The sequence below is a fragment of the Podarcis pityusensis genome (genome assembly GCF_964106645.2).
Source record: "Podarcis pityusensis genome assembly, chromosome: 4".
Classification (NCBI taxonomy): Eukaryota; Metazoa; Chordata; class Lepidosauria; order Squamata; family Lacertidae; genus Podarcis; species Podarcis pityusensis.
This window is the reverse complement of record NC_138027.1, coordinates 68,435,397-68,461,667: the sequence shown is the minus strand read 5'-3', so window position 1 is coordinate 68,461,667 and position 26,271 is coordinate 68,435,397. Positions and strand designations below refer to the sequence as shown.

General features: G+C 39.8%; 2 protein-coding genes across 7 annotated transcripts in view; one reads left to right on the top strand and one right to left on the bottom strand.

Annotated features, from left to right (window-relative positions):
- The window catches only part of ARHGAP6 (Rho GTPase activating protein 6), a 193,694-nt gene that overhangs the window by 58,935 nt on the left and 108,488 nt on the right, over nucleotides 1-26,271 (bottom strand). The window lies entirely within an intron of this gene.
- On the top strand, nucleotides 6,309-12,278 carry AMELX (amelogenin X-linked). Its single transcript, XM_081001459.1, has 6 exons — nucleotides 6,309-6,437; nucleotides 8,135-8,205; nucleotides 9,568-9,606; nucleotides 10,562-10,606; nucleotides 11,010-11,441; nucleotides 12,108-12,278. The coding sequence occupies exons 2-6, from the start codon at nucleotides 8,143-8,145 to the stop codon at nucleotides 12,111-12,113; spliced, it is 585 nt and encodes a 194-aa protein (XP_080857585.1). The 5' UTR covers nucleotides 6,309-6,437; nucleotides 8,135-8,142; the 3' UTR covers nucleotides 12,114-12,278.

Here is a 26,271-nt window from a genome sequence, read left to right as displayed (position 1 = left end):
TGTATGTGCCATAAAAACTGGGCATTTTCTTTGGTGGCAGCCAAAAATTTGAACAGTCCAACTTCTTTCAACAGGCACCTATGTTAAGCTGTTAAATGCCAATTAAATACCTCCCTGTTTGCTTTTGAGAAGCATTTAGTTTCACTGGTTGCTGTATCCCTTTGTCCCTGCTATTTGCTTTGCTGTGATTTTACTTTTGATTAAAATAAGTAGAACTAGAGAAATTGTTACCCGGATAATCAATGATTTGCAAAAGATAATTGTCAACTTAGAAAGCCCAGTAGTTATGTTGTGTTTTATTCATGCATGCCTGCATGCATTTTAGGCACATACATCTCATCTTCCTACCCTTTTTACCAAAGATAACCATCTCGAAGATGGTCAACATGATCAAAACTCATAACTGACACACTAAAAATAATTGCACAAATTAATTACGAGCAAGTTACTGTGTCAGCTGCCCAGCTATAGTGAGATGCCTTTAAATTTCTATTTAAATTACAGAAATTCTTTAAAAATGTGTTTATATTAATACAAACTAGCACATCATTTTATTTTGCAAATTTGTGTGGTTTTCCTATTAACCCTTTCCCTACATAGAATACTGCAACCTCCAAAGCCACAGTTTTGGCCTACATTTCCCACTTCTCCCATCAGGCCTCCCTTACCCTTTTCCAACAAAGCTGCTCCACTCCACACACACCATGAAAGGGTTTCTAACAGCTGTCATAGCTACAAGGAAACACTGTGTTCAACTGCATCTCTCTGAATACCAGATATCATGGACAAAATGCTACTTGTTTGAATTTACTAAGGCCATAAAATATGGAGAAGATTAATGCATTCGCCTTCACTTAAGCTTTGCAAAGATATTTGGATTGCCAGTGTGGAAAACAGAGTGCTGGATTAGATTAAGACAAGTGATTTACTCAAGACAACAAATCTGAGATTGGATCAGAGCCTCCTGCAAATAAATGTCCCTGTCCAAAAATTACACCACTTGACCCAGTATTTCCTGCAATGCCACGGTATGTCACACTCAGAAGTGCTCCTTTTTGTCCTATCCCCAAGTTCCCATTTGCCACAGACTTAAGGAAAAGAAGAAAAATGTATATGATTATCTCACACTTTCAGGACTATAGTCTCTTCCTCTTAACCATGCAAGTCAAAACCCTATTTTTTCCTAGGTTCAGAACTGGTACTAAGAAGAGCTTTCTCCTTCAACCTTCTCCCACACAGGGTCCCGAGTCCTAATGTCTTCGATATTCTTCCAGCTCTGCCTCCAAGCAGGAGATCAAAGGTGCAAAATTTAAAATGGGAAGCTGCGGCTTTAAGGACTTGGTGAACAGGCTCCAATATCTATCGTGCCTTCACCAATCTTCCTTCCTTCACTGCACCATAGCACTGGTTATCTGCACATGGCTCATTGCTAAGCTATTAGGGCAGGCAGCACGACAAGAATCATCCTGTTAAGAGCAGCATTCTCTGCTCAGCCCAATTTATCTCCAAGTGCTACTTGCTAAGGCTCCCTGACCTGCCTGTCCTCCCTGCCTTCCCATGGTTGTTACTAGATCATTGAAGCAGTCCTCAGCTTGGTTCCCATCCTTTCTTCCCATCTCTTGCTGTGCCATATCCCTTCCTCCCCTTCCCCGCCCCCCCCCCCGAGCTGAAGCACAGTGCTGATTTTCCTATCAGCAATAATCTTTCCTCTCTTGTTCTTCCTGGCTGATCCCAAATTTCTGTTTTCTTTCCTCTCCATTCCTGAAATCCACTACTCATTGCAAAACCCAACTCGACTCTCTTTTCTCCTCTCTTTCTGCCCTGGCTGTTGAGTTTCTATCTTTTCTTTTGTGGGACCCCCATTGTGCGTAAGGGTGTGTGGGTGTAGCTAGAAAGTTACACAAGTCTGGTCCAAGCAACATTCTTGTAGTCTGGGGTAGGACTTGACTGCTTTTAAATCTTGGCTCACTTTCTTCCTGGGTAGCGGATAATGAAGAGGCAGCCTCTACAACCATAACACCAGATTCAACCAGTTTTCCAACCATGAGTTGATGAGAGAGAAACTGCTAATCTGATGGAAGTAGTAATCTTCAATTCTTTTCATGAAGGTGTAAAAAAATATCTAGAAACAGTTAAGATGCATTGAGGCTGCAGTGGAACCAGGCCCTACTAAAGCAAAAGACTTGCTTCTAAGAAGACAAAGATTGGACTGGGCTAAGCTTGGTACAGTAATTGTTTGTGATCCCTTGCTACTGTCTGCAGAGCACTGTTCTAAAAGTGCACCTGTATATATGTACAAACAGTCACACAACAAAGAAGATAGCAAACTGCCAATTAATCTGACATACACATGCCTGGGTTCTGTACTGATGGTGACTGACCAGGGATGGAGTGGTGGTGGATAGGTCAATGAAGATGTCGACCCAGTGTGCGGCAGCTGTGAAAAAGGCAAATTCCTTGCTAGGGATCATTAGGAAAGGAATTGAAAATAAAAATGCCACAATCACCATGCCGTTATACAAATACAGTGGTACCTCGGGTTACATACACTTCAAGTTACATACGCTTCAGGTTACACACTCCGCTACCCAGAAATAGTGCTTCAGGTTAAGAACTTTGCTTCAGGATGAGAACAGAAATCGTGCAGCAGTGGCAGCAGGAGGCCCCTTTAGCTAAAGTGGTGCTTCAGGTTAAGAACAGTTTCAGGTTAAGTACGGACCTCTGGAACGAATTAAGTACTTAACCCGAGGTACCACTGTACTGTGTACCATTCTGGTTGCCAAACCTCAGAAAGGATACTGCAAAGTTGGAAAAGATGCAGAAAAAAAGGATTAGGATTCTAGACTGCAAAAAAGAAATGGCTTTCAAAGCGCATCAGTTTGTACCTACAATAACCAAAGCAGCCACCGTTGAACCAATGTCAATTTGGCTTAAACACCTTTTCTTACTGGTAACCCATTCAAATTCATGAGCTTCTTTTTTTTAATAAATAAAGTTTTATTGAGATGTAGGCTAGGGCTGGGCAATGTATTGATACATTGTCCAAAATCAGTTTGAAGTCCACATCGTGGTAATGATTTCATAATATTCAGCATGGTGATATATCGCAAATCACAATGTGTGTGTGTGTGTGTGTGTGTGTGTGCGCACGCACGCTATATGTCTTCTATGTCTTCAAAATATAATAAATACTTACTGGGCAGTTGAAACTTAGGGAGAAAAGACTCCAAGCAGCTGTTCCTCATCAGAAAAAGACAGCTGTAAGGGCTCCTGGAAACTGTTACCCTTACATATTGTTTTTAAATATGCTTTCCTATTTTTAGGAATCAGTGGCTTCGATCCCAACTTTTTGTTCTACTCACGGGGGAAGGGGGGAACCTTCCACAAGCAAAACTCACCTTTCATGAACCAAAGCTCCTTCTGTTCACAAAGTGAAAAGTTAGGCTGAAAGCCAATGAAACAATAGTTTGCTCCCAGAGATGAAAGCTGGTGCCAATGTGAACACTAACTATACTGACCCAGAATTCTGCATGGACAGCAGCAACATACTTTCTGCTCCATCCTGGGATTTGGTGCAAAATTTCTAGGTAGCCTTGCAGCTAAATTTACCCTATATTGCTATTGCTAAGCTTTTCTGGAAGACATCACAACAGCTCAGTTATAGTACTTTTGATATTAACTGTTGCAAATCATTTCATAATAATTTCACAATAATGGATGCTTTAGTTGAGATTCCTGCATTGCAGGGGGTTGTACTAGATGGATCCTTTCCAATTCTGCAGTTATATGATTCTATTATTCATTATCTTGAAGAAACAAATGGGTTCCCACTAAATATTTGTATCTTCTGGGGTGACTTACTATGAATACAGAAGATTTATTTCTTTTCTTTTTTTTAAAAAAACAAAACTTTTCTCTCTCTTCTATTAATACAAGAGGGGTTTTTTGCTGATTGGACAGACAAACAATTTTCACTCTGTTTTTACCATAGCTATTCATCTTCTGCCATAAATGCTATTCACACACATCATTCTCGCTTAGTCAAGGAAGTTTTCCCGACATCTAATTACCAAATTCTTTTAACTCCTTGAAATTATAAGCTAAACAGATAATTTGGCTAGTGTTGCTAGCTGTACTGGTACTTGTTTTAAAGTGGGGCGGGGACTAAACACTGGCATATAGCTTTCGTTATTTCTGTGAAAAGGAAACCAAAATGTATAGCTCTACCATTTATTGTAAACAAGTAAACATATGGATGTTGCAGCTCCCCAAAAAGCAGCACAATCCCGCAATACGCAGTTCATATCCAGTTTTCTGATTCCGTGTGTGTGTGCACGCGCGCGCAAGGACTATAGGTGAAATGTAAAGTTATAAAATGTTAGATATGTGTAATACAATGCATCTATTCTCCTCCCTTTCCTTAATAGTTTGTTTGTGTGTGTTAGTTTACACCAGGACACAAGTTAAGGCCTAAAGATAGATCACAAACGCCTCTCTATTTGCAACAAACTGGAATACAGTGGTACCTCGGGTTAAGTACTTAATTCGTTCCGGAGGTCTGTACTTAACCTGAAACTGTTCTTAACTTCAAGCACCACTTTAGCTAATGGGGCCTCCTGCTGCCGCCGTGCCGACGGAGCACGATTTCTGTTCTCATCCTGAAGCAAAGTTCTTAACCTGAAGCACTATTTCTGGGTTAGCGGAGTCTGTAACCTGAAGCGTATGTAACCTCAGGTACCACTGTATACCTATTACAGTCGTACCTTGGTTGTCGAACGCCCTGGAACTCGGACATTTTGGCTCCCGAACGCCACAACAAGTGATTGTTCCAGTTTGTAAACGTTCTTTTGGAACCCAAACATCTGACGGGGCTTCCGCAGCTTCTGATCAGAATCCGCGATTTGGTTTTTGAACGTTTTGGAAGTTGAACGGACTTCCAGAATGGATTCCGTTCGACTTCCAAGGTACGACTGTATTTGAAGTCCGCCCAGATCTTTATGGGAACAGCTAAGCCCAAACTCTATCAAAATTAGGAAAGTGCCTTTATCATTACCAATTCCCACTAGATTCTGATATATGTGAAGGACTTGGCTTCTTTTTCCCACCTCAGAATCTTCAAAAACCCCAAACTGCATGGTTCTCCTGCACCACAGGCTTTCGTAGTCCATGAATTGTTGGGAAAGCATAAGACCCATGACATGTTGCTACAATATTCGACCAAGAGAAGCAGAAATATGGGGAGAGAACAAAAGTGTCCAGAATGAAGAAAATTGAAAGAAGACAATGGGAAATGGGAAGATTGGGGTTCGGAAAGCCCTGCAGAAGTGCAGAGAGAAAATAGCCACGGTGCACTATGAGTTGGAGAGATAAAAGAGGGAGCCACAGGGACATGGGAAAGATAAAATAGCCAAGTAATGGATGGCGTGGAGAAAGAAGACTGCACACTATGGAGTCTAGAGAAGAAAAAGAGGGCTAAACAAACAGGGAGGTTAAAAAGCAAAACACCGTTCAAATGCTTTTCTATATGTTGATGTTCCAACAGTGCGAGAGAAAAAGGAGAACAGTGGGGTATAACTGAGGGAGACCTTCTTCCAATACATCCCCAGAATGCTTCTAAATTCCTATTTCCGTGGCCCTCCAGATGTTTTTGGCCTACAACTCCCATGATCCCTAGCTAGCAGGAGCAGTGGTCAGGGATGGTGGGAATTGTAGTCACAAAACATCTGGAGGGCCGAGGTTCAGGAAGCCTGTAATTTAAACTGTTTTTAATATTGATTTTTAAACTGTGTTAACCTACCCTACGACCTGATGCTGAAGGATGGGTAATAAATGGAGATAATAATATTAATAATAATATGTGAGGAAGGCTATGCCAGCCCTGAAGCTGGTATAGTTAATTCCCCCCCATAGAAACTATTTGGAAGCGGGGTGGGACATGACATGACAACACTGGGAAAAGCCACCTCACCTGGTTTTTGTCCTGGCTGGCACAAGCAATGTCAGGGATTGGATATGTAGGTTCCTCTGCCTTGCAGCCACCATAACAGAACTCTTATCTATTTTAAAATGAACTATATGTGAATTTGTACAAAAGGATCAAATTATAACTGAAGTCAAGCAGAACTGCAGATTAGAAACTGAACCCAACACAAGACCCATAGAGAATTAGAAGTTGCAAAAGAATATGTTTTACCAAGCCATGCAAACATAATAAAAGACTGCACACTCTAATCATAATACTCAGTTCCGGGCATGATTTGATGTCTAAAAACACATGATGCAGCAGGTTTTTTAATGGTTTTTTTTTTAAAAAGCTAAATGTTCATTGGCTGTCAGAGGTGTGAAAACAGTTTAAATATGAGCTGAAGTTAAGTCCTTACACTACCAAGACTACTGGAGCAACACACACAGCAAGATTCAAGGAGTACTTCCAAGAGGTAAACTTCTTCATTATGTCAACAGCTTATTTATCGTTTCTCTTTATCCACTGAGATTTTAAGACACAGAATAGAAGCTTCATTCATAATAACATGCATATTGCTTATGTGAAAGCTTTTTTGGGGTGCAGTTTCTGCATTGTCCTCCCCTTCTCCCCAAAAAAGGACGGGGTGGAGATTTAAGTGGGCAGAGTATGCAAGTTCTAAATTTTCCCTTAGTGTCCTTATATTCAAATACTTTGAAATAAAGACTTTAATGGTGAACATTCAAGATCTTCTGTGCATTATCTTATTTCCTGTAATGCCAGCATTCATCTTTAGAACTTAATTAAAAGTTGCTCTGCTGCAGCCTTGCTCTCAGATTTTTTTATTCTTTTCATTAACAATCAGACCTGTTAACTGATTGTTTGTCTTTAATTAGCTATTGGGCTATTAAGCTGTCAATTAACTGATGAATTAAATCATGTACAGAAGATGCCTTTTTGAGAGATTTGAATTGGTGGAAACTCTTAAGTAAGAAAGCAGTTTGACAATCTGGTCGGCTAACACTTGTATTGTAGGAAAAGCTATCTTTCACTCACTTTCCACTGGGGAATATGAAATATTTATTCAATGTTAAGGCTTATTGGTATTATAGAAAAACACGTTTGATAGATGCACTGCTTTTTTATTTAAATGGAGCCATGTCAGCTTTATGTGCCTATAATGCAAAAAATGTCATTTTTAGGTTCTTTTTTCACCAAATGTGGGACAAAGGAGGACATATTTGCTTTTTCCATCTTCATTGATTAAATGAACTATAAGTTTTAATCTATTAAAACTGTTAATTTATAACATCAAATAATTAAAACATCCATACTACTACATTATTTTCCCACCGTATTGTATAATTGAAAAAAATAGCTCTGTCAATGTACACCTAAGGCTATGCACTAAATTATCAAATATCAAATTGTGGACCAGTTTGCATGTCTCATTAAACCCATGGTTTAGTACGCACTATGGTTTAAAGTGAACTACCAAAAATCTCTGATATGTTCTACTCCCTTCTAATCCTTCGCCATACCGAGAAGGAAAAGAACAAGAGGCTAGCTTTGCATTAAGTGCAAACAAATCCTGGCTTCCTTGCTGTGATTTATTTGGAGGAAACAAACCATAAGTGCTGGTTAGCATACAGCCAGCATGGTTTGCTTCTTTCCTGGTGCAACAAAGGATTAGCAGGAAGAAGAAAGAATCGGGAACTTCTTAGCAGTCTGTGCATGCTTCCTTGACATGCAAAAATAATCTCTATAATGTTAAACCAAGGTCAAGATGGCCAAAGCTACAGATTAATAACATGCTGCAAATTTTAGGATGTGGAAGATGATGGGTAAATTTATGTTTTTCACATTGGAGGTTAAAATCCATGAAGACATTGCTTCCAACTTAAGCACATTCAGCTGTATTAGTTTCAGTGGAGAGAACTGATGTGCCTACGTTTTCCTCTCTAGTGTAAAATAGACTTTGACTGCATTCCTCCCAAAGCCATTAACTTCCAACAGAGACAGTACAGCTCACCTTACATTTTAAAAGTTGTTTTAACAAAGAACAAATGAGACATAACAACATTAATTATATATGGTTGTATACTTTGGCTTGACCTATAAACAGTGTGTGTGTGTGTGTGGAAACTTTCTCTTGTATGTTGTATATTGCAGGACCTGCCATGAGGAAAATGGAGGGCTGGACTATTGTTATGTGCCTCTTAAGCACTACATTTGCTGTTCCAGTAAGTGCTAATTGCTAATTTCAAGTAACTTAATTCTTCACTAATTGAAATCAGAGTTAAACGACAGGTGAAGATTTACAGCAGAGTTTCCCAAACTTGGGCCTCCAGCTGTTTTTGGACTATAATTCCCATCATCCCTGACCACTGGTCCTGCTTGCTAGGGATGATGGGAGTTGTAGTACAAAACCAGCTGGAAACCCAAGTTTGGGAAACCCTGATTTACCACATACCTATGAAGAAAACTAAGCATTAACATATATTACCACAGGCTTCCTCAACCTTGGCCCTCCAGATGTTTTTGGCCTACAACTCCCATGATCCCTAGCTAGCAGGACCAGTGGTCAGGGATGATGGGAATTGTAGTCTCAAAACATCTGGAGGGCCAAGGTTGAGGAAGCCTGTATTACCATAACCTATTGATGAGTTTTCTCAAATTAAAACCAATTTTTTTTACAATAGTAGTAGTAGTAGTAGTAGTTAAAATGCTTTATATACTACCCTGTTACAAAACACCAAGGCAGTGTACACCGACGTAAAAATATTTAAAAGCAATACAGATAATATTATTAATATTATTATGACAAGGATAATGTAGTATACCAAGTACTGTAGTTACTCAGTACAGCTGCAACCTTAAAAAAATTGTTATGAAAAGGTCTGAAATGATGGGTGGTGGGGAAAGGAACATAGGTATACCAGCCCTAGCAAATACTGTATTCATTTTCTCTTTCTATATTCAAAAGTGCTTTATGGACACAATAGGAGGCAGCAGCATACGCATGGAGAAGATTTTAGCAAATGTGTAAAGTATGCATGTATATATGTCAGGAAAGATATATACCCAAGACTTAACAGTTAGCAAACAGGTGAAGATGAGAGTCTTTTTGCACTTCTACTGCATGAGAATCTTGCTCGGTAAAGGAAAACATGTAGCATTTTATACTAGATGATTGAAGTTATCTAGATAGTGTGTAAAAACATGCCTTCAGGAAATAGCTCAGACCTATTCACTTATTGTGAAGTAACAGTGCAAGTTTGCCAGTGTGGAAACAAACCAAAAAGGGGATTACAGGCAATTCTGGCCTCCTAATAAGTGTTTATGTCAATTATATGCTACTGAAAAAACATGTATTTCTGCTTGTTCATAAATTTACATTTTCAAGTGTACATTTAAATCTTCTTAGATGTACACTTGAAAAAAGTAGTATGTCAACTGGCCTATGTCAAACTATGAACTATGCAAGTATCTCAACCTAACCCTTCATCCAAAGTCGTAGCTAAAACATTTACTGGGAAGAATTAATGAACTGAAGTTATCTCCAAATGCAAATGTGTGATTTATTTTTTTACACTTTTCCACAGTTGCCACAACATCCTGGCTATATCAATTTCAGTTACGAGGTACAACCTTTTAAAAGTTTTTCATTCATGTTCTTTGTGTGTAAATTAAAAACAAAGTAGATCACTTCAGGACTTGTGTCACTAGATATGACAGCATGCACAAAACATATTCACTATTAATCAGCAGGGGGAAAGTGAATTTGTTTAGTAGTCTTTGTCAGGTGATGCGATTAAATACAAAATATGCTGCTTTCACTCTGCTAAATTCAGGTGACTAAACGTATACTGATATACTAGAAGAGAAATTAAATGTGATGGAAACGGAATTTGTAATGCAACTTTATTGTTCCTACAGACAAGTGCACCACTAATCGAAATGATCAATAAAACCAAATACTTAACAACATACAATATAATTTTTACTTGCATTCAACAGGAAAACTCCCAAAGCAAGTAAAGCCCAGTCTTACTTGAAATGGAAATATGCAATCAAGTCAAAACGGAACCTAACATTAGGGATCAAAGGAGAATACATCTGGGGATACCGATTTTACATAATTCATTGGATATTTAATGTGTGGTGTGATTTCATAGCACAGAAGTTTATTTAAGAAAGACATAGGAAAGGTGGGGTTGGGGTGCCTGCACGAGATCTTCCGAATGAACAAAACATTATTATCATGGCCTGTTAACTTGGAACACTAAGTGCAGGATTCACCTAAGCAGCCATGTCAGTGGAAGCCCTGTACAAGGACTTCTGCTTGTACAATGGGGCTCCCTCCCTTTGCATGTTACTGCCCCCATCACCAAAATTGGTTCTAGGGGCTAGGAGGACCCCCAGAACAAGAAACAGAAAGGGCCTGTTTGTTCTGACAAGCGGCAATGCTTGCCCAGATCAAACAACTGGAAGAGCACGAGATTGAATTCTATCCTTTCTCAACAATTTAAATGAAATAATCCTTGTGAAATGTTTGTTTGCTATTTAGAAATGTTTCTCTTTATTTGTATCTTCAAGGTGATGACACCTTTAAAGTGGTACCAGAAACTAATGGGACCCCAGGTATGGCATCTATAACATATGCAACCTATGAACTGATTTCTCAAGCCAAGATTTCGGAAGGTCAGGTGTGTCCAGATTATTTAAAACAGGCTTTACTGGAAGTGATACAGGGCAGCCAACATGGCAACAGCTGGCATGGCCAACAGTAAGAAAGTAGTAGTAAGTCCAGCAACATCTGAAGGACTAAAAAAGTCTTGTGGAAAGCTGCAGCATAGTTCACAATCACTGCCCTTCAAAATTCTGAGTAACTGCCTTCACATTATTTGTCCCAATAGAGTGCTTCTAAAAATATTTTGTTGCCCATAGATATCTTTAATCAGCTGCCACTTTGACCTTTTCACTTATTTTAAGTAATCAATATTATATAAATCTTCTAATAAAACTTTAATATTTGTTTCTGTAGTATCCACATTATGCCTATGAGCCCATGGGAGGATGGATGCACCACCATGCCGGGCCAGTGATGCACCAAACTCATTATCCAATGCACCTCCATCAAATGCAGCCACAACAGCAGCCGTTTCCACATCCAAACCCACAAATGCCGCAACCTGGTCATGGTCATAGCCCGTACGTGCCGATGACTGGGCAAAACACAATCATGCCACAGTATCAACCAAGTCATGTGGGACCAGTTCATCACTCGCTTCAACCACATGGAGGAGAGCACCCAATGCACCAACTGCCACCAAGCGGTCCAAACCAGCCAATGCACCCTCAGCAACCAGGGAATCCAAACCAGCCGATGTACCCAATGCCTCCCCTGCCTCCAATGATACCAGATACACCCCTTGAATCATGGCCACCAGCTGACAAGACCAAGCAAGAAGAAGTGGTAAGAAATCATTGCAATAGCATTACATTTCATAAATACATCAACCAAAAAGGTATCATTTAAAAAATATTTATATTTATTTTAATAATCAGAATTTTAAAAAAAAGAAGAAGTGAGATGGTCCAGGAAAAGCCATATTGGCTGTTTCACATCTTTCAAATTAAGCTGACGTGAAGCCATCTTTCAAATTAAGCTGACGTGCAACAATCTCATATGAACCATTACAAATTACGAAAAACAAAAATATTAAAGTAGTACTATTTGCCATATCAACTCAAATAGTCCTTCCCACTCCTAGGCAAATATCACTTAATACATATTTCAGATGAAAATGACTCACCTTCAAGCCACAACTCTGCCTATATCTTTGAAATTGCATGAAATTGCAGCTCATTTCCAAGACTTTGCCTCTGTATAAACATGTAAACAAAGTCACAGTACTTTCCAACCATTCATGCCAGTTTGTAACTAAAAGCCCTATGCCTCTTAACTAAAAAAAATCAAATATATAATAAGATTGTTTTATTGTTAAAATAGTATTTATTTGGGTGGTAAAGTTTTTGTTGTTTTATTTCATTGAATGAAACAAGCAATCTCAATAACCATGGTAATATTTCTGTTCAGATACTGGTTTTAATTTTAGTTCTTTTCTCCCTTCTCTTTCAGGATTAAAGGGGCCAGGAAACCAGAATAATGAAGAGTATTTTAGGCACCTTCACTTGCTTTCAAAAACCCATCGTTCTACTGCAGTGATATTAATCCAAATTCTTAGAGAATACTGTAGCTAGAAAGCAAACAAACACAAAGTAGTAAATAATAAAACCTGTTTTAAATCAATACTACTAGAATTCTGACTTTTTCTTTAAAAAGTACTTCAGTCAATCGAGCCATTAAAAGGAGATTAAAACAGCATCTCCTATCGAACAGTAAAAATATCACAGATCATTCATTTGCATGTCTTTATTTAAAATATGCACACACAAAGAACCAGTCCCATAGATGAGTCACACTGAGGCTCAATCCTCCATGTGATAGTTCTTCTAAGCTTGCCTTCAGTTTCAAAAGATTAATTACAAGCTCCGAAATGAAGCACTAACACAATCTACCACTTCAAGAACTAAATAGTTACAATATGGACGTGCTGTATGCTGTGTGCCAAACAGAAAACATAGTTTTAACATGAATTAAAAAGTGCAACTAAAGAGACCCCTCAAACGAAAACAAAATCAAGGAAAAAAACCTCAAGAGTCATGATACATAAACAACATTACTAAATCAAAATGCAGTCACATCGACACACACATATCAACAAACCACAACAAGAGAATGCCAAAATAATGTCAGAGAACAAAGTCTATGTGAAAATGTCTTATTTACCGATGTTCACTTGAGATCAACTACAAATAGTCCTCAAAAAATATGAGGCAAAGTCAGTGAAGGTTGACCCATCAAGGAAAACCAGGGCGCTGTCCTACGAAGTCGAATGTCAAGTAAATTTTTTTAAAGTGTTTTCAAAATCTGAAAGTCACATTATTTTGTGTCCCTCAGATACTCCTATCTTTTCATTTGAATTTAGAACCTGGAGCTATTTCTACTAAGCACATGTTCTCTGGTCATCTGTTCTCTGCACCAGTCAGCCAAATCTAATGCCAAAAACTATTGCTGTGACCAGGACGCCCCTAATCCACCACCAGACAGACAAAAACATGTGAAAACCTTTTATTCCACTATTAATGTTGCAAACTCCTTACCCCCAGCAGTACAGCAGAATCCCCCACCTAATTTCATGACGATAACAGTTTTATGACATGCTGTTCATCCTAAGGCAGCGTTCAAACAACACGAAAAACAATTTAAAACAACCCACAATCATAAAAATAAGGTGGGTCCTAAAAAATATACCTCGGGTGTCAAAAACTACGTTAAGGAGGAGCATCTTCAGCAATTCAGCCAATCAAGATACATTAATTAGCATACAGCCACAATACCACTTTAGTAGGTCTGCAGCCTTGGTAATCGATTAGCCTAGTATAGCTATCAGAACCATACATATGCTCTTACATTGGCCGGAACTATTTCCTTGAAGGCCTACACCAGGTTTCCTCAAACTCGGCCCTACAAATGTTTTTGGCATACAATTCCCATGATCCCTAGCTAGCAGGACCAGTGGTCAGGGATGATAGGAATTGTAATCTCAAAACATCTGGAGGGCCAAGTTTGAGGAAGACTGGCCTACACATTTTTCTTCTCAGTAAACCAATTGGTAAGAGCCTTGTACAGTGGTACCTTGGGTTAAGAACTTAATTCATTCTGGAGGTCCGTTCTTAACCTGAAACTGTTCTTAACCTGAGGTACCACGTTAGCTAATGGGGCTTCCCACTGCTGCCGCACCGCTGCCGCACAATTTCTGTTCTCATCCTGAAACAAAGTTCTTAACCCAAGGTAGTATTTCTGGTTAGCGGAGTCTGTAACCTGAAGTGCCTGTAACCTGAGGTACCACTGTATTTACACTTAAAAACAAAAAGCAAACCAAACAGTCCACCGAATGATCTAGAAACCTACCGGTAATTTAAAATTGCTCCTCTCTGCCATAGGCTCACTGTTTTAATATTGGGTTTATTACTTTAACAGACTTTAAATCAAAGTGGTAGGCAATTAGCCATGGCTTACAGCAAGAGACAAAACAATAGTCCAGTAACTATTTAAAGGCTAGCAAATTGTCGTTAGTAATCCATGAAAGTTTAAGTATCTAATGAAATGTAGTCCAATAAAGCTTAGACCTTAATAAAGTTGTCTTTAAGATCCCAGTAGAGTTGTTCTTGTTTTGCTAGAACTGCACTGTGATCTATTTAACAGGGTTAAAAAAAAAACCTATGAAACACTTTGGCAAATTTAAAATGCTATTACAAAAGTAGGGTGGTGGATGGGATGCTTCAGATGAGAACTCAAGTGTGCAGAGCCAACATGTAGTACAGGATAGTATATTGTACCCTGAATGCACACCCTACCCCCGGGCAAGCCTATCCCAGCAGACAATCATATATCTGATTTACTGAAGGTCTTCATGCAAAACCCAATGTCTGTAGGCCTGAATATACTGGTTGTGTCTCAGCTGGTTTGGCCCGTGATTCCAAACAGGGCTTCGTGCAATTTAAAATAAGAAACAGGCAGCTGAAGATAATAAAAAGTCTATTGTTCTTTATTTGTAATATTACATTTATATCCATTCTACCCTTCTTTCAAAGAGCTCAATGTACCATTTATGGGTCTCCCTTTCTCCATGTTATCCTCACAGCAAAGCTATAAGGAGGCAGGTTAGGTTGACAGACAGTTGCTGATCCAAGGTCTCAACTTGAGCTTCACGGCTGATTTTAACCCTGGTTTCCCAAGTTCTAGTCCACTTAATAACCCTCCATTCGATTCCACATTCTCGAAAAAGATATAGAATTCTGCACGATACCTTTCAGACTTATCCATTCAGGCTACAATCCTGTACATACTTATCAGGGAGAAATCCTCATGGAATTACTGTACAGTACAAAGGTACCTCGTGTTAGTTAACCCGAGGTACCACTGTACTTCTGTGCAATGTAACAGTTATTCATGGCATGAACTTACATTACAAATTGTAGCAGCTTTTAATGGATGGAATGATACAACGTAAAGTGTTTGTTTGCTGAGGAGGATGGGGACAGAACCAGAATAGGTGGGAGCCACGCAACTTTCCCCCCAGCAGAGAAGTAACTGTTAACAGCAGGGGACCCCCCCTTCTGAGGTAAAGAAAGACACTTTTTTCAGTTTAAGGTAAAGGTAAAGGGACCCCTGACCATTAGGTCCAGTTGTGGCAGACTCTGGGGTTGCGGCGCTCATCTCCCTTTATTGGCCGAGGGAGCCGACGTACAGCTTCCGGGTCATGTGGCCAGCATGACTAAGCTGCTTCTGGCGAACCAGAGCAGCGCACGGAAACGTCGTTTTACCTTCCCGACGGAGCGGTACCTATTTATCTACTTGCACTTTGACGTGCTTTCGAACTGCTAGGTTGGCAGGAGCAGGGTCCAAGCAACGGGAGCTCACCCCGTTGCGGGGATTCGAACCTTAAGCAAGGTGCTAAATATCTGTACAATTGCAACACTTAATTGTCCACAGTATCTTTGCAAGGGAGGATACAGAACAAACCGCAACAACTTGGCCAAACCACCAGGCTTCATTGTCCACACCTCTGTGATATGGCAGTTGAATGAGACTCTAATCCATAGGGATAGTGTCAGGGAACTGCCATCAGTGCCGGCGGGAGAGAGCAAAAGCCAGAGGGATTATAGAGAGCCTCCAGGGATCGGGAGAAGCAGCCCCTCTTCTGGGGAAGAGAATAAACGCAGCTCCAGTGGAGAGGGGGTGCAGGAGTCAGATGTGGCGAGGTAGTCCCACGACTCCCTGCCTGGGACAAGCGGGTAAGGAAGGGGTCCTCCGCTGCCCACGCCCTCTCTGCGCAGAAGGCTTTCGCGCAGAGAGGGAAGGCAGAGACTGGGCGTCAAGGAGCTTCTTTGCTAGAAGAAGTTTAAGAAACGCCCACTCACGGATTCTGCCAGTGATTGAGTCAGCCACCGGTGAGTGGCTCTCCGGACAGATAAAGTTTACATTAGCAGCCAGCCAGGGAGAGATTTGCCTGCTTGCGCACGAGCAACCCCTTGGAAACCTAACAGATAGAATGAAACCTTTGGCTGCCTGCTTAAGAATCAATGGCTGGAAGCCTTCTCACTGCCTGTGCCCATGCCATAACAACCTGATAGCACCTCCCCCTTTTCCGGAAAACAAAAAAATGAGTTGTTTTTTTACCTGCTCTGAAGCTTCGGTCAAGAAAAAGTGAGAGTTATCAAACATTTAAATATTGCAACTTATTACTCAATCTTTTATAAATTCACATCTAATATTTTGAAATTCACATCTAATATCATACTTTTGAAACTCACATCTCTGCTCTGTAGTTGCAGGATTTATGATTACTGTGCAATATTGCTTTAAAATAGTTAGTAAAGGTAAAGGGACCCCTGACCATTAGGTCCAGTCATGACCGACTCTGGTGTTGCGGCGCTCATCTCGCTTTATTGGCCAAGGGAGCCGGCGTACAGCTTCCAGGTCATGTGGCCAGCATGACTAAGTCGCTTCTGGCGGAACCAGAGCAGCGCACGGAAATGCCATTTACCTTCCTGCCGGAGCGGTACCTATTTATCTACTTGCACTTTGACGTGCTTTCAAACTGCTAGGTTGGCAGGAGCAGGGACCGAGCAACGGGAGCTCACCGCGTCACAGGGATTCGAACCGCCAGCCTTCTGATTGGCAATTCCTAGGCTCTGTGGTTTAGACCATAGTGCCACCCGCGTCCCTTAAAAATAGTTAATTAATCATTATTTATTTTTGTTAAATATTATTTTAAAAGTAGCTACATGTACACTGTTGTAAAGATTTTATTATGAGGATGGTTTATCACAGTCTGAACCACGTAATATCAGAGAACGGGAAGGGGAGAATATGATTAATGAGGAAGCAGAAGTTGATGATAAGCCAGGAATCCTCCTTTTGCCAGTGGGGGAAAAAATCAGATTCTATTTCCGGAGTTTAAAATATGACAGTGTTCCCAGAATTTAATCTAGTCAACACCACATTTTAGTGGGAAGGAATTCCAAGGAAATGCAGCATTTTATTTTTTCTTAACGTTCCAGCCAACCTGACAATCTTTAACTAGATAGCCCCAGTTTTCCTTAACTACAGTCTCCAATCTTCTTGTGTCTGCAGGCCATGTTTAACACTTATTGCCACATTTTATATCTGTTTTTAATACATTATAATTAAGTAATACTTCAGGTATCCTGAAGGATGGAGACACAAGTTAGGGTCACAGTTCATTTGAACTTCAACAGACAAACCTAGCAACATAAAGCTTCATTGGGGGAAATAGATTGGGTGAAAAATATATAAGACCCAGAATTTATGTATGAGAAAATGAAGAAAATGACTGTAGCATTATTTTAACTATTCAACCAGAAGAATAACCCCAGTCACAGTGACGGAACAAAGGTCAGCTAATTCACACAGACCCATCCCTACGACTGCAAGGCCAAATCAGCAAATCACATTTTTTTCAGCCCTTCTGTCCAGCTCTCTGCTGAAAACTGATCAGCAATCATCATTCAGTCAAAAGTCCTTTGAAGTGAGAAATGCAACACAAGATGGATTTCTTTGGAATGTGGAAAAGATCTAGGTCGTAATTAACTGGAGCTGGCCAATGTCTGATTAAGGGCCATCCTAGCAAACTCGAAAAGGTGAAGAACATGAAGCAGTTGACAAGAAACACTTGACCAGCATCTAACCTTTCTAACAATGTACTGTATTTATATCCGAGAAGCTTTACAACTATTTAAAATAGACCAAGCTGGAGCATGATGCCCAGAGAACTTCACTGAAAACAAAGCATAGCAAAGTTTGAAACTTAAATATACTAACCGGGGGGGGGGGGGAGTGGCAGTCACAGGAAACCATGACACACTTCATTTCAGTATAGATATAGTTGTTTGAAAGGGGCCTCCAAATATATACTTTGTCACATGCCCTATACAAGGAATTTCCTCAAACTATCTACAGGAAACACATTGCATTAGAAAGCAATAAAGGAATGAATATTCAAGATAATTCTTTCATATGAATGTTTCATTCAACACAATATCCTTCATTAGGCAAAGTATATTTCTGCTTTTCCTGAAGTATAATGGGGTAGTAGGGAAGCCAGGTACGTTTTACTACTTCCTTACAATTCTGAAGACGTACCAAGATCAGTCAGCAGAACTTTTTTGAGGGACAGGAACAAAACAAGAGCAACATAATCGAGTTACACTTATAAATTACTTCACACATACACAAACACGACGAAAGAAGAACAGTCAATCCTATTGTTTCTGTTATTTTCCCAGTTCGATCAATTAAAAACAAATATGTTACTAGTTAAAAACGAGAGGAGAGATGTGCCCCAAATCATATTGTGTAAGTTCATTTTTTTTATTTTAAAAAGCAAACTAAGAAATTAAGTGCTGGCCCTTGTGCAGAGGAAGGTTATCATTCCAGGCAGCAGATTCTGGGAGCAGGCAGCAGCAACAAGGTGATGGTGTTTTGTATATCAAGCCAGCTGCCATATTTCCTTCCCCCAGGTGTAGAAGACCCTGTCCTGTCAGTGCTCAAGTATGATTTATCTGCCAGCCCTATTGGCTTCTGCACTTAAAATGGAAAATGAAACTATTATTTCCTTCACCTAATGCAGCTAAATGTATTTGGCTGGTTCTGGTGTTCTGACAATTAGGGATCAGATGTAACACCAGTTAAATTTTCTAGTTAAATTTTCTGTTCTACATGCAAGTCAGTTGGCATTAATAGTACAACAAACTACAAATGTCACAATATAGAAAATGGCTCCTCAAAGGATATAATAATAGTAACAATAATGCAAGCAATAAGGGGGGGGGGGTGCAAACTATTACTCTCCTCAACTAGAACTGTTTCAGTGGATGTGGCTTTTTCTATTTCCTCAAATTCACCACCATCCACTTTCCAGACATGCCAAACAAATGCCAAAATGTATCATATAAAAATGTAAAACAAACTTTTGCTTGAAAATTGTGTTATGATATGTCACAACCAAACCAAGATCAATTATTCGTTTTTCTGACATATCCACAGATGAAAACCATCTACCTTCACTCTAGTCAACAAATGATGGATCAACAGCTGTAACTGTCAGTTTGCTTCTGGCAAGTAAATCATTTGCTCTGGCAACAGTTTGTGATCATAAAAACTCCTACCCTTCATCCATGCCTGAAGAAATATGAGGATTGTTTTGTTCCACTGTTACAACATCCCTTCAAGTGATCCTGGGTGGATTTCCTTCCAAATGCAACCCTGTATGAAGACATAGCCACCACTGTTGGTGAAGGGAACAAGTGGAAGTAGCTGTCCAGGTTTTTTTACTCTATCTAGAGATGTTAGGGATTGAACTGGGACATTTTGCATGCAAACCAATTTCTCTGCTACTGAGCTGACTATTTCATCTAGAATAAGGTTACCAGACGTCCCCGTTTCCCAGGGACAGTCCCCAGATTTACAAATCAGTCCCCTGACTAAATCCTATCATTCCTACTAAAGTTGAAAAGTGTCCCCTGATTCATTGAAAAATATCTGGTAACCTTAATCTAGAACAAACACTCCTGAAGTGCCTGATCACCTCATCTGTCTCCTGAGAAATCTCTATGTGGGACAAGAAGCTACAGTTAGAACTGGATATGGAACACCTAATTGGTTCAAAATTGGGAAAGGAGTACGACAAGGCTGTATATTGTCTCCCTGCTTGTTTAACTTATATGCAGAATTTATCATGCGAAAGGCTGGGCTGGATGAATCCCTAGCCGGAATTAAGATTGCCAGAAGAAATATCAACAACCTCAGATATGCAGATGACACAACCTTGATGGCAGAAAGTGAGGAGGAATTAAAGAACCTTTTATTGAGGGTGAAAGAGGAGAGCGCAAAATATGGTCTGAAGCTCAACATCAAAAAAACGAAGATCATGGCCACTGGTCCCATCACCTCCTGGCAAATAGAAGGGGAAGAAATGGAGGTAGTGAGAGATTTTACTTTCTTGGGCTCCATGATCACTGCAGATGGTGACAGCAGCCACGAAATTAAAAGACGCCTGCTCCTTGGGAGGAAGGCGATGGCAAACCTAGATAGCGTCTTAAAAAGCAGAGACATCACCTTGCCAACAAAGGTCCATATAGTAAAAGCTATGGTTTTCCCAGTAGTGATGTATGAAAGTGAGAGCTGGACCATAAAGAAGGCTGTTCGCCGAAGAATTGATGCTTTTGAATTATGGTGTTGGAGGAGACTCTTGAGAGTCCCATGGACTGCAGGAAGATCAAACCTATCCATTCTGAAGGAAATCAGCCCTGAGTGCTCACTGGAAGGACAGATCGTGAAGCTGAGGCTCCAATACTTTGGCCACCTCATGAGAAGAGAAGACTCCCTGGAAAAGACCCTGATGCTGGGAAAGATGGAGGGCACAAGGAGAAGGGGACGACAGAGGACAAGATGGTTAGACAGTGTTCTTGAAGCTACCAGCATGCGTTTGACCAAACTGCGGGAGGCAGTGGAAGACAGAAGTGCCTGGCGTGCTCTGGTCCATGGGGTCACGAAGAGTCGGACACGACTAAACGACTAAACAACAACAACAACAACAAAACACTCCTGACACACAAAGAAAACCCAGTTCTGCCAGTACTAGGCAATTCCAATAGACTGCAACCAAGAAAAATATTGGGTGTCCTAGAGAAATACAACTACTGAGTCCTTTAAAAAAGAAAAACAAGACATGTAGATCCTGCAAAATCACATCCCATGCAATGCAAACAATGCTGATTGCTGCCTATTTGAAAATTTTTAATATGGCACAATATGTTATTGCATTCTCAAAATTGTTTACTGTATTGGCGAGATCATAAAATTGGCGGGGGTAGGAGAGAGAGAAAAAGAACAACAGAAACTGGTTCCAAACACATTTTCAGATGTTCTTTTTCGTAAGGAAAATCTGTAAAAACAATACAGAAAATATACATTCTCAAAGAACACAAAGCAACATACTTTAATGAGAAACACAAAAAATAATAAACTATGTCAGACAAATTCTGCAGTAATTCAGCTACAATGAATAACATGTAAACATTCTACATTAAAACAATATGAGACCTTAGGGCAGACAGTACAACAAAGCTATAATAATGGTAAGTATTATTAGCCAATATTTATTTTTAATATAAATGGAGGAAGGGGAACACACAAAACGTAAGCCAAGACAAATGTGTGTGTGTTTAAGAAAGAAGAGATTGAGTTTCTCTTTTCTGTGCATCAACAAAGCAGGCTTTCCACAGGTTCTGCTTTCCATTTATAAATTCGTATATACAGCTGGTCATGAGATGCGCTTCACAACTGTAGATGACTCAACTGAAACTGGCAGGAATAGAAGTACAGACATTAACAGTTTCCTTTTTTTAAAAAAGGACTTCCTTTGCAGAGATAAAAGTACCACACCACTTGAAATGCCCCTTTTAAAGAAATCAGCATTTTCAACACTTAACGAAATCCGAGCAAAGCAGCAGCCCCAAACCAAACTGCTGCCTCCCTCAAAGCAGTGAAAAGTTATATTAGCAAATGTACACTTTATGGTTTTAAAAAAGGCAAATAAAACCATCTTAAAAGGCAATATCATTTGGAAAAGCAAAACACATCAATTTGGCTCATTTAGGTGACACTAATTTTTCCCAATTCCCAGTGTCAAAATCCACAATTAAGTCACTCTTTTCTGAAATCATAAACTTGATGAACATTTTGGTAGGTCAACCAAGAGTTCAGGAGTAACTTAAGTCTGAACACTATCTTGCAATATTTTGGTGGGTATATTTTTGAATACCTTCTGTTTCTGCTCTTTTCCAATCTTTTTGTGGGAGCATCCAAGGACCACAAACACCATGAAGTGGGGATGGGAGAATGCCTGCACTGCTACCTATACATTGGTTCTTCTCCTGCCTGGATTCAGCAACGCCACAAAGTAAATTTAATCATAGAATTGTAGAGTTGGACGGGATCCTGAGGGTCATCTAGCCCAACCTCCTGCAAGGGAGGAATCCCAACTCAAGCACCCATGACAGGTGGCCATCCAACCTCTGCTTAAAAACATCTAAGGAAGGAGAGTCCATAAGGTCCGGAGGAAGTCTGTTTCACTGTCGAACAGTTCCTACTGTCAGAAAGTTCTTCCTAATGTTTAGTCAGGATCTCCTTTCTTGAAGCCATTAGTTTGGGTCCTACCCTCCAGAGCAGGAGAAAACAAGCTTGCTCCATAGACAGCTCAGCTGGTAGAGCATGAGACTCTTATTCTCAGGGTCATGGGTTAGAGCCCCATGCACTGCAGGAGGCTGGACCCTTGGGAGTTCCTTCCAACTCTATAATTCTATGATTTTATTATCTTCCATGTGACAACCCTTTAGATATTTGAAGATGGCTATCATATCTCCTCTTGGTCGCCTCTTTCCCAAGCTAAACATACCCAACACCCTCAACCATTCCTCATAAGGCTTGGTTTCCATGCCCCTGATCATCTTGGTCACCCTCCTCTGCAGACATTCCAGCTTATTAATATCCTTCTTAAATTGTGGTGCCCAGAACTAGGCACAGTACTCCAGGTGTGGTCTGACCAAGGCTGACTAAAGTGCCACTATTACTCCCCTTGATCAGGATGCTATATTTCTGTTGATGCAGCCTGGAATAGCATTAGCCTTTTTTGCGCCTGCATCACACTGTTGATGCATGTTAAACTTGTGGTCTACTAAGGCCCCTAGATCCTTTTCACATATACTATTGCCAATCCATATGTCCTCCACCTTCTATTTGTGCAGCTGGTTATTCTTGCCTAAATGTAGTACCTGACACTTGTCCCTTCTGAAATTTATTTTGTTAGTTTAGGCCCTGTTTTCTAACCTGTTAAGGGCTTCCTGAATTCCGATTCTGTCTTCTGCGGCATTAGCTACCCCTTCCAGTTTGGTGTCATCTGCAAATTGATGAGTATCCCCTCAATTCCTTCATCCAAGTTGTTTACCAAGACATTAAACAACAATGGTTCTAAGGACAGAACCTGCAGCACCCCACTTGTCACTTAAGTCCAGGCACTTTTAGTGAGCGTTCTTCAGGTTCAGTCAAGTCAACCAGCTACAAATACACCTAACAGTTACCCTATCCAGTGAGTTAGGGGAACAAGATAAGTAACCCTAACAAGTTAGCACTGAAGACAGCTCTTGAAATTATACCTTTACTATCCAACCAGACAGATGAGAATTTAATTCACCACTGAATACCAAAACAGTCTCTTAAGTATTTTACAAAAATAGCAAATATACTGGTATGTATATTGATAGATATATGTTGTGCGCACAGACAGGAAAACTAAAAAACAACAACAACCTGCAATCCAAAGGTGATGACAGTCCTATAGGCTGCCTTACCTATCTATATCCCGTTCCCCCTGCTCAATATCTCGGCTGAAGCATTTCTCAGTCACTCATTCAATGGCAGCATCCTCCTCACACATTTTATATGTAAATTTTTTTCAAAGAAACAACAATGAAAAACAATGAAATACAAAATTCAAAAATGGCCATTCACAGTTTCAATCCGGACCTGGCATTAATTAATTAAAATTTATATGCCGCCCTTCATCATAAGATCTCAAGGCGGTTCCCAGAAAAAAAAATTGGCCGGTTCTAATAGAATCTGAACACATGAAGCACAGGGCACGTTTGCTGATCACCACTCAATACCAAGCTGACCCAGAGATGGTTCCTTCTTATGGACCTTTTTGCAGTGCCTCACATGGAACGAGCAAAACAAAGTGAGCCCCTTCATCACCAGGTGAGCATATTAGGATGCCTATTAACTAGCATCTTTGAGTGATAAAATTTCAGGAGCTCTTCAGAAGACTCAACATCTTATCATGTTACAGTCCATGTAGCTTACTCTTCTAATGGTAAACCAGTTTGTAACTACATTTTAAAACCACAGATGAATTTCCTCTAAAACTGTACTGTCTTGGTTGGCAAAAATATCAGTAACACAAGAGTATGCAGAATTTTTCTCATGTTTTTCTTAGTTAGTTCTGTTGTAATTTTTGCAAACACCAAAAAGTGCAATACAGAAAACGAGGACACCATGGAACACTATGAAAGACCACTGAATCACATGCTGAATCACAAATCCATAGCTATCACTCAGCCTACAACTTTCTCTATTAAACAGAAGCCTTGAATTAAAGCCCAGTGAAGAAAATATTATAGGATTTATTCCTTTGTCCTCTTGTGAAATTATCACAAACTAAACAATGCATTTTCCTGCCAATGCATGTTCTCATTTGGGGGCTGGGTGAGGCTGGGTAGTGGATGGTGAAGAAAAGTTGTTTTGAGCCAGTCTTGGTGATTACTAATGCTTTAAAGGCTAAAACAGGAAATAATAATAATAACTGAATAATAACTGAAGCCACTTTACAAAGCTTTTTAAAATAAATAAATAAATAAATAAATCTCTATTTAGTACATAAAAGTGCACATCATATCAAATGCATTTCATTGCATAGCACCTTCCATTTTCAAGCACAGCCATTTTCATTAAAGAGTGTGTGTGTGTGTGTGTGTGTGTGTGTGTGTGTTAAAGAGTATTTATTTTCTGCTTCACATAAAGACACACATGTGCCAAGATACTATTTTACATTTATATGTACTAAATGCATCCATTTACAATACTTCTACGAATTATTTAAAAACAAAAACAAAAAACTGGCACTACAAAAATAGTTGCATCTGCACAAATAGACACACACACACACACACACACACACACGTATGCCCCTTGCATTACTATTCCTCAAATCCCAAAGCACACATGCAATGCTATTTTCATGAATTGTAAAAAGGCAAGGACTTGGAGAAAGTGCAGAAAGGGGCAACCGAATTGGTCAAGGGGATAGAGCAACTCCCCGATAGGGAAAAGTTGCAGCATTTGGGACTTTTTAGTTTACAAAAAAGGCAAGTAAGCAGTAACATGATAGAAGTTTTATATACTGTATTTTTTGCTCTATAAGACTCATTTTTCCCTCCTAAAAAGTAAGGGGAAATGTGTGTGCGTCTTATGGAGCAAATGCAGGCTGCGCAGCTATCCCAGAAACCAGAACAGCAAGAGGGATTGCTGCTTGTGATCCCTCTTGTTGTTCTGGCATCTGAGATTCAGAATATTTTTTTCTTGTTTTCCTCCTCCAAAAACTAGGTGCGTCTTATGGTCTGGTGCGTCCTATAGAGCGAAAAATACGGTAATTATACACAGTGTTTTAAAAAATGTTTAGGGGTACTCTCATTTCCCTACTCATATTGAAATACTGCCCCTCAATGAGGCCAAACTTAGACTCACATAATGTTTAGGGGTATGTGTCCCCCTGCGTACCCCCAGAAAAAAAGCACTGATTATACATGGCATGGAAAAAGTTGGATAGAGGACAGTTTTCTCTCCCTTTCTAATAATGCTAGAACTCATGGACATTCCATGAAGCTGAATGTTGGAAGATTAAGGACAGGTAAAAAGTACTTAATGCAGAACACAGTTAAAATATAGAACTCAAAACCCGCAGGAGGCTGTGGTGGCAACCAACCTGAATGGCTTTGAAAGACTGGACAAATAACATGGAGGACAAAGCCTATCAATGGCTGTCAGCCTCTAAATACAAGTTGCTGGTAGGTTGTGTTGTGTTCTTGTCTACCTTGCAGGCTTCCCACAGACATCTGGTCAGCCCCTGTAATGCTAGACTGGATAGATCATTAGCCTGATCCAACACGCTTGTCTTATGAACTAGTTTTATCTATAAAAAGGTACACATTTTGGGGGGAAATGCAGATGCTTCAGCAAAACCACAAACCAGAGTTGTTAAAAATACAGGATCACATTAGGAAAACCACACTACCACAAGTGCTGGAGTTTTACAACTCAATGAAACCTTAAAATAATAATTTCCCATTCATTTGCAGTTACCACTAATTAACTAGAACCGTTTAAGTACCCAAAAACCTTGACTGATCACACAACCACTAATGATTCTAGAATGAGTAAATGAAACAGAAATATTGTGTCTGAATGCGTGTTTTTTTTAAAGGCTACAACTGATTTCTCTCTCTCAATTGTGGAAAACTAAATTATGTCTTGAAAATGA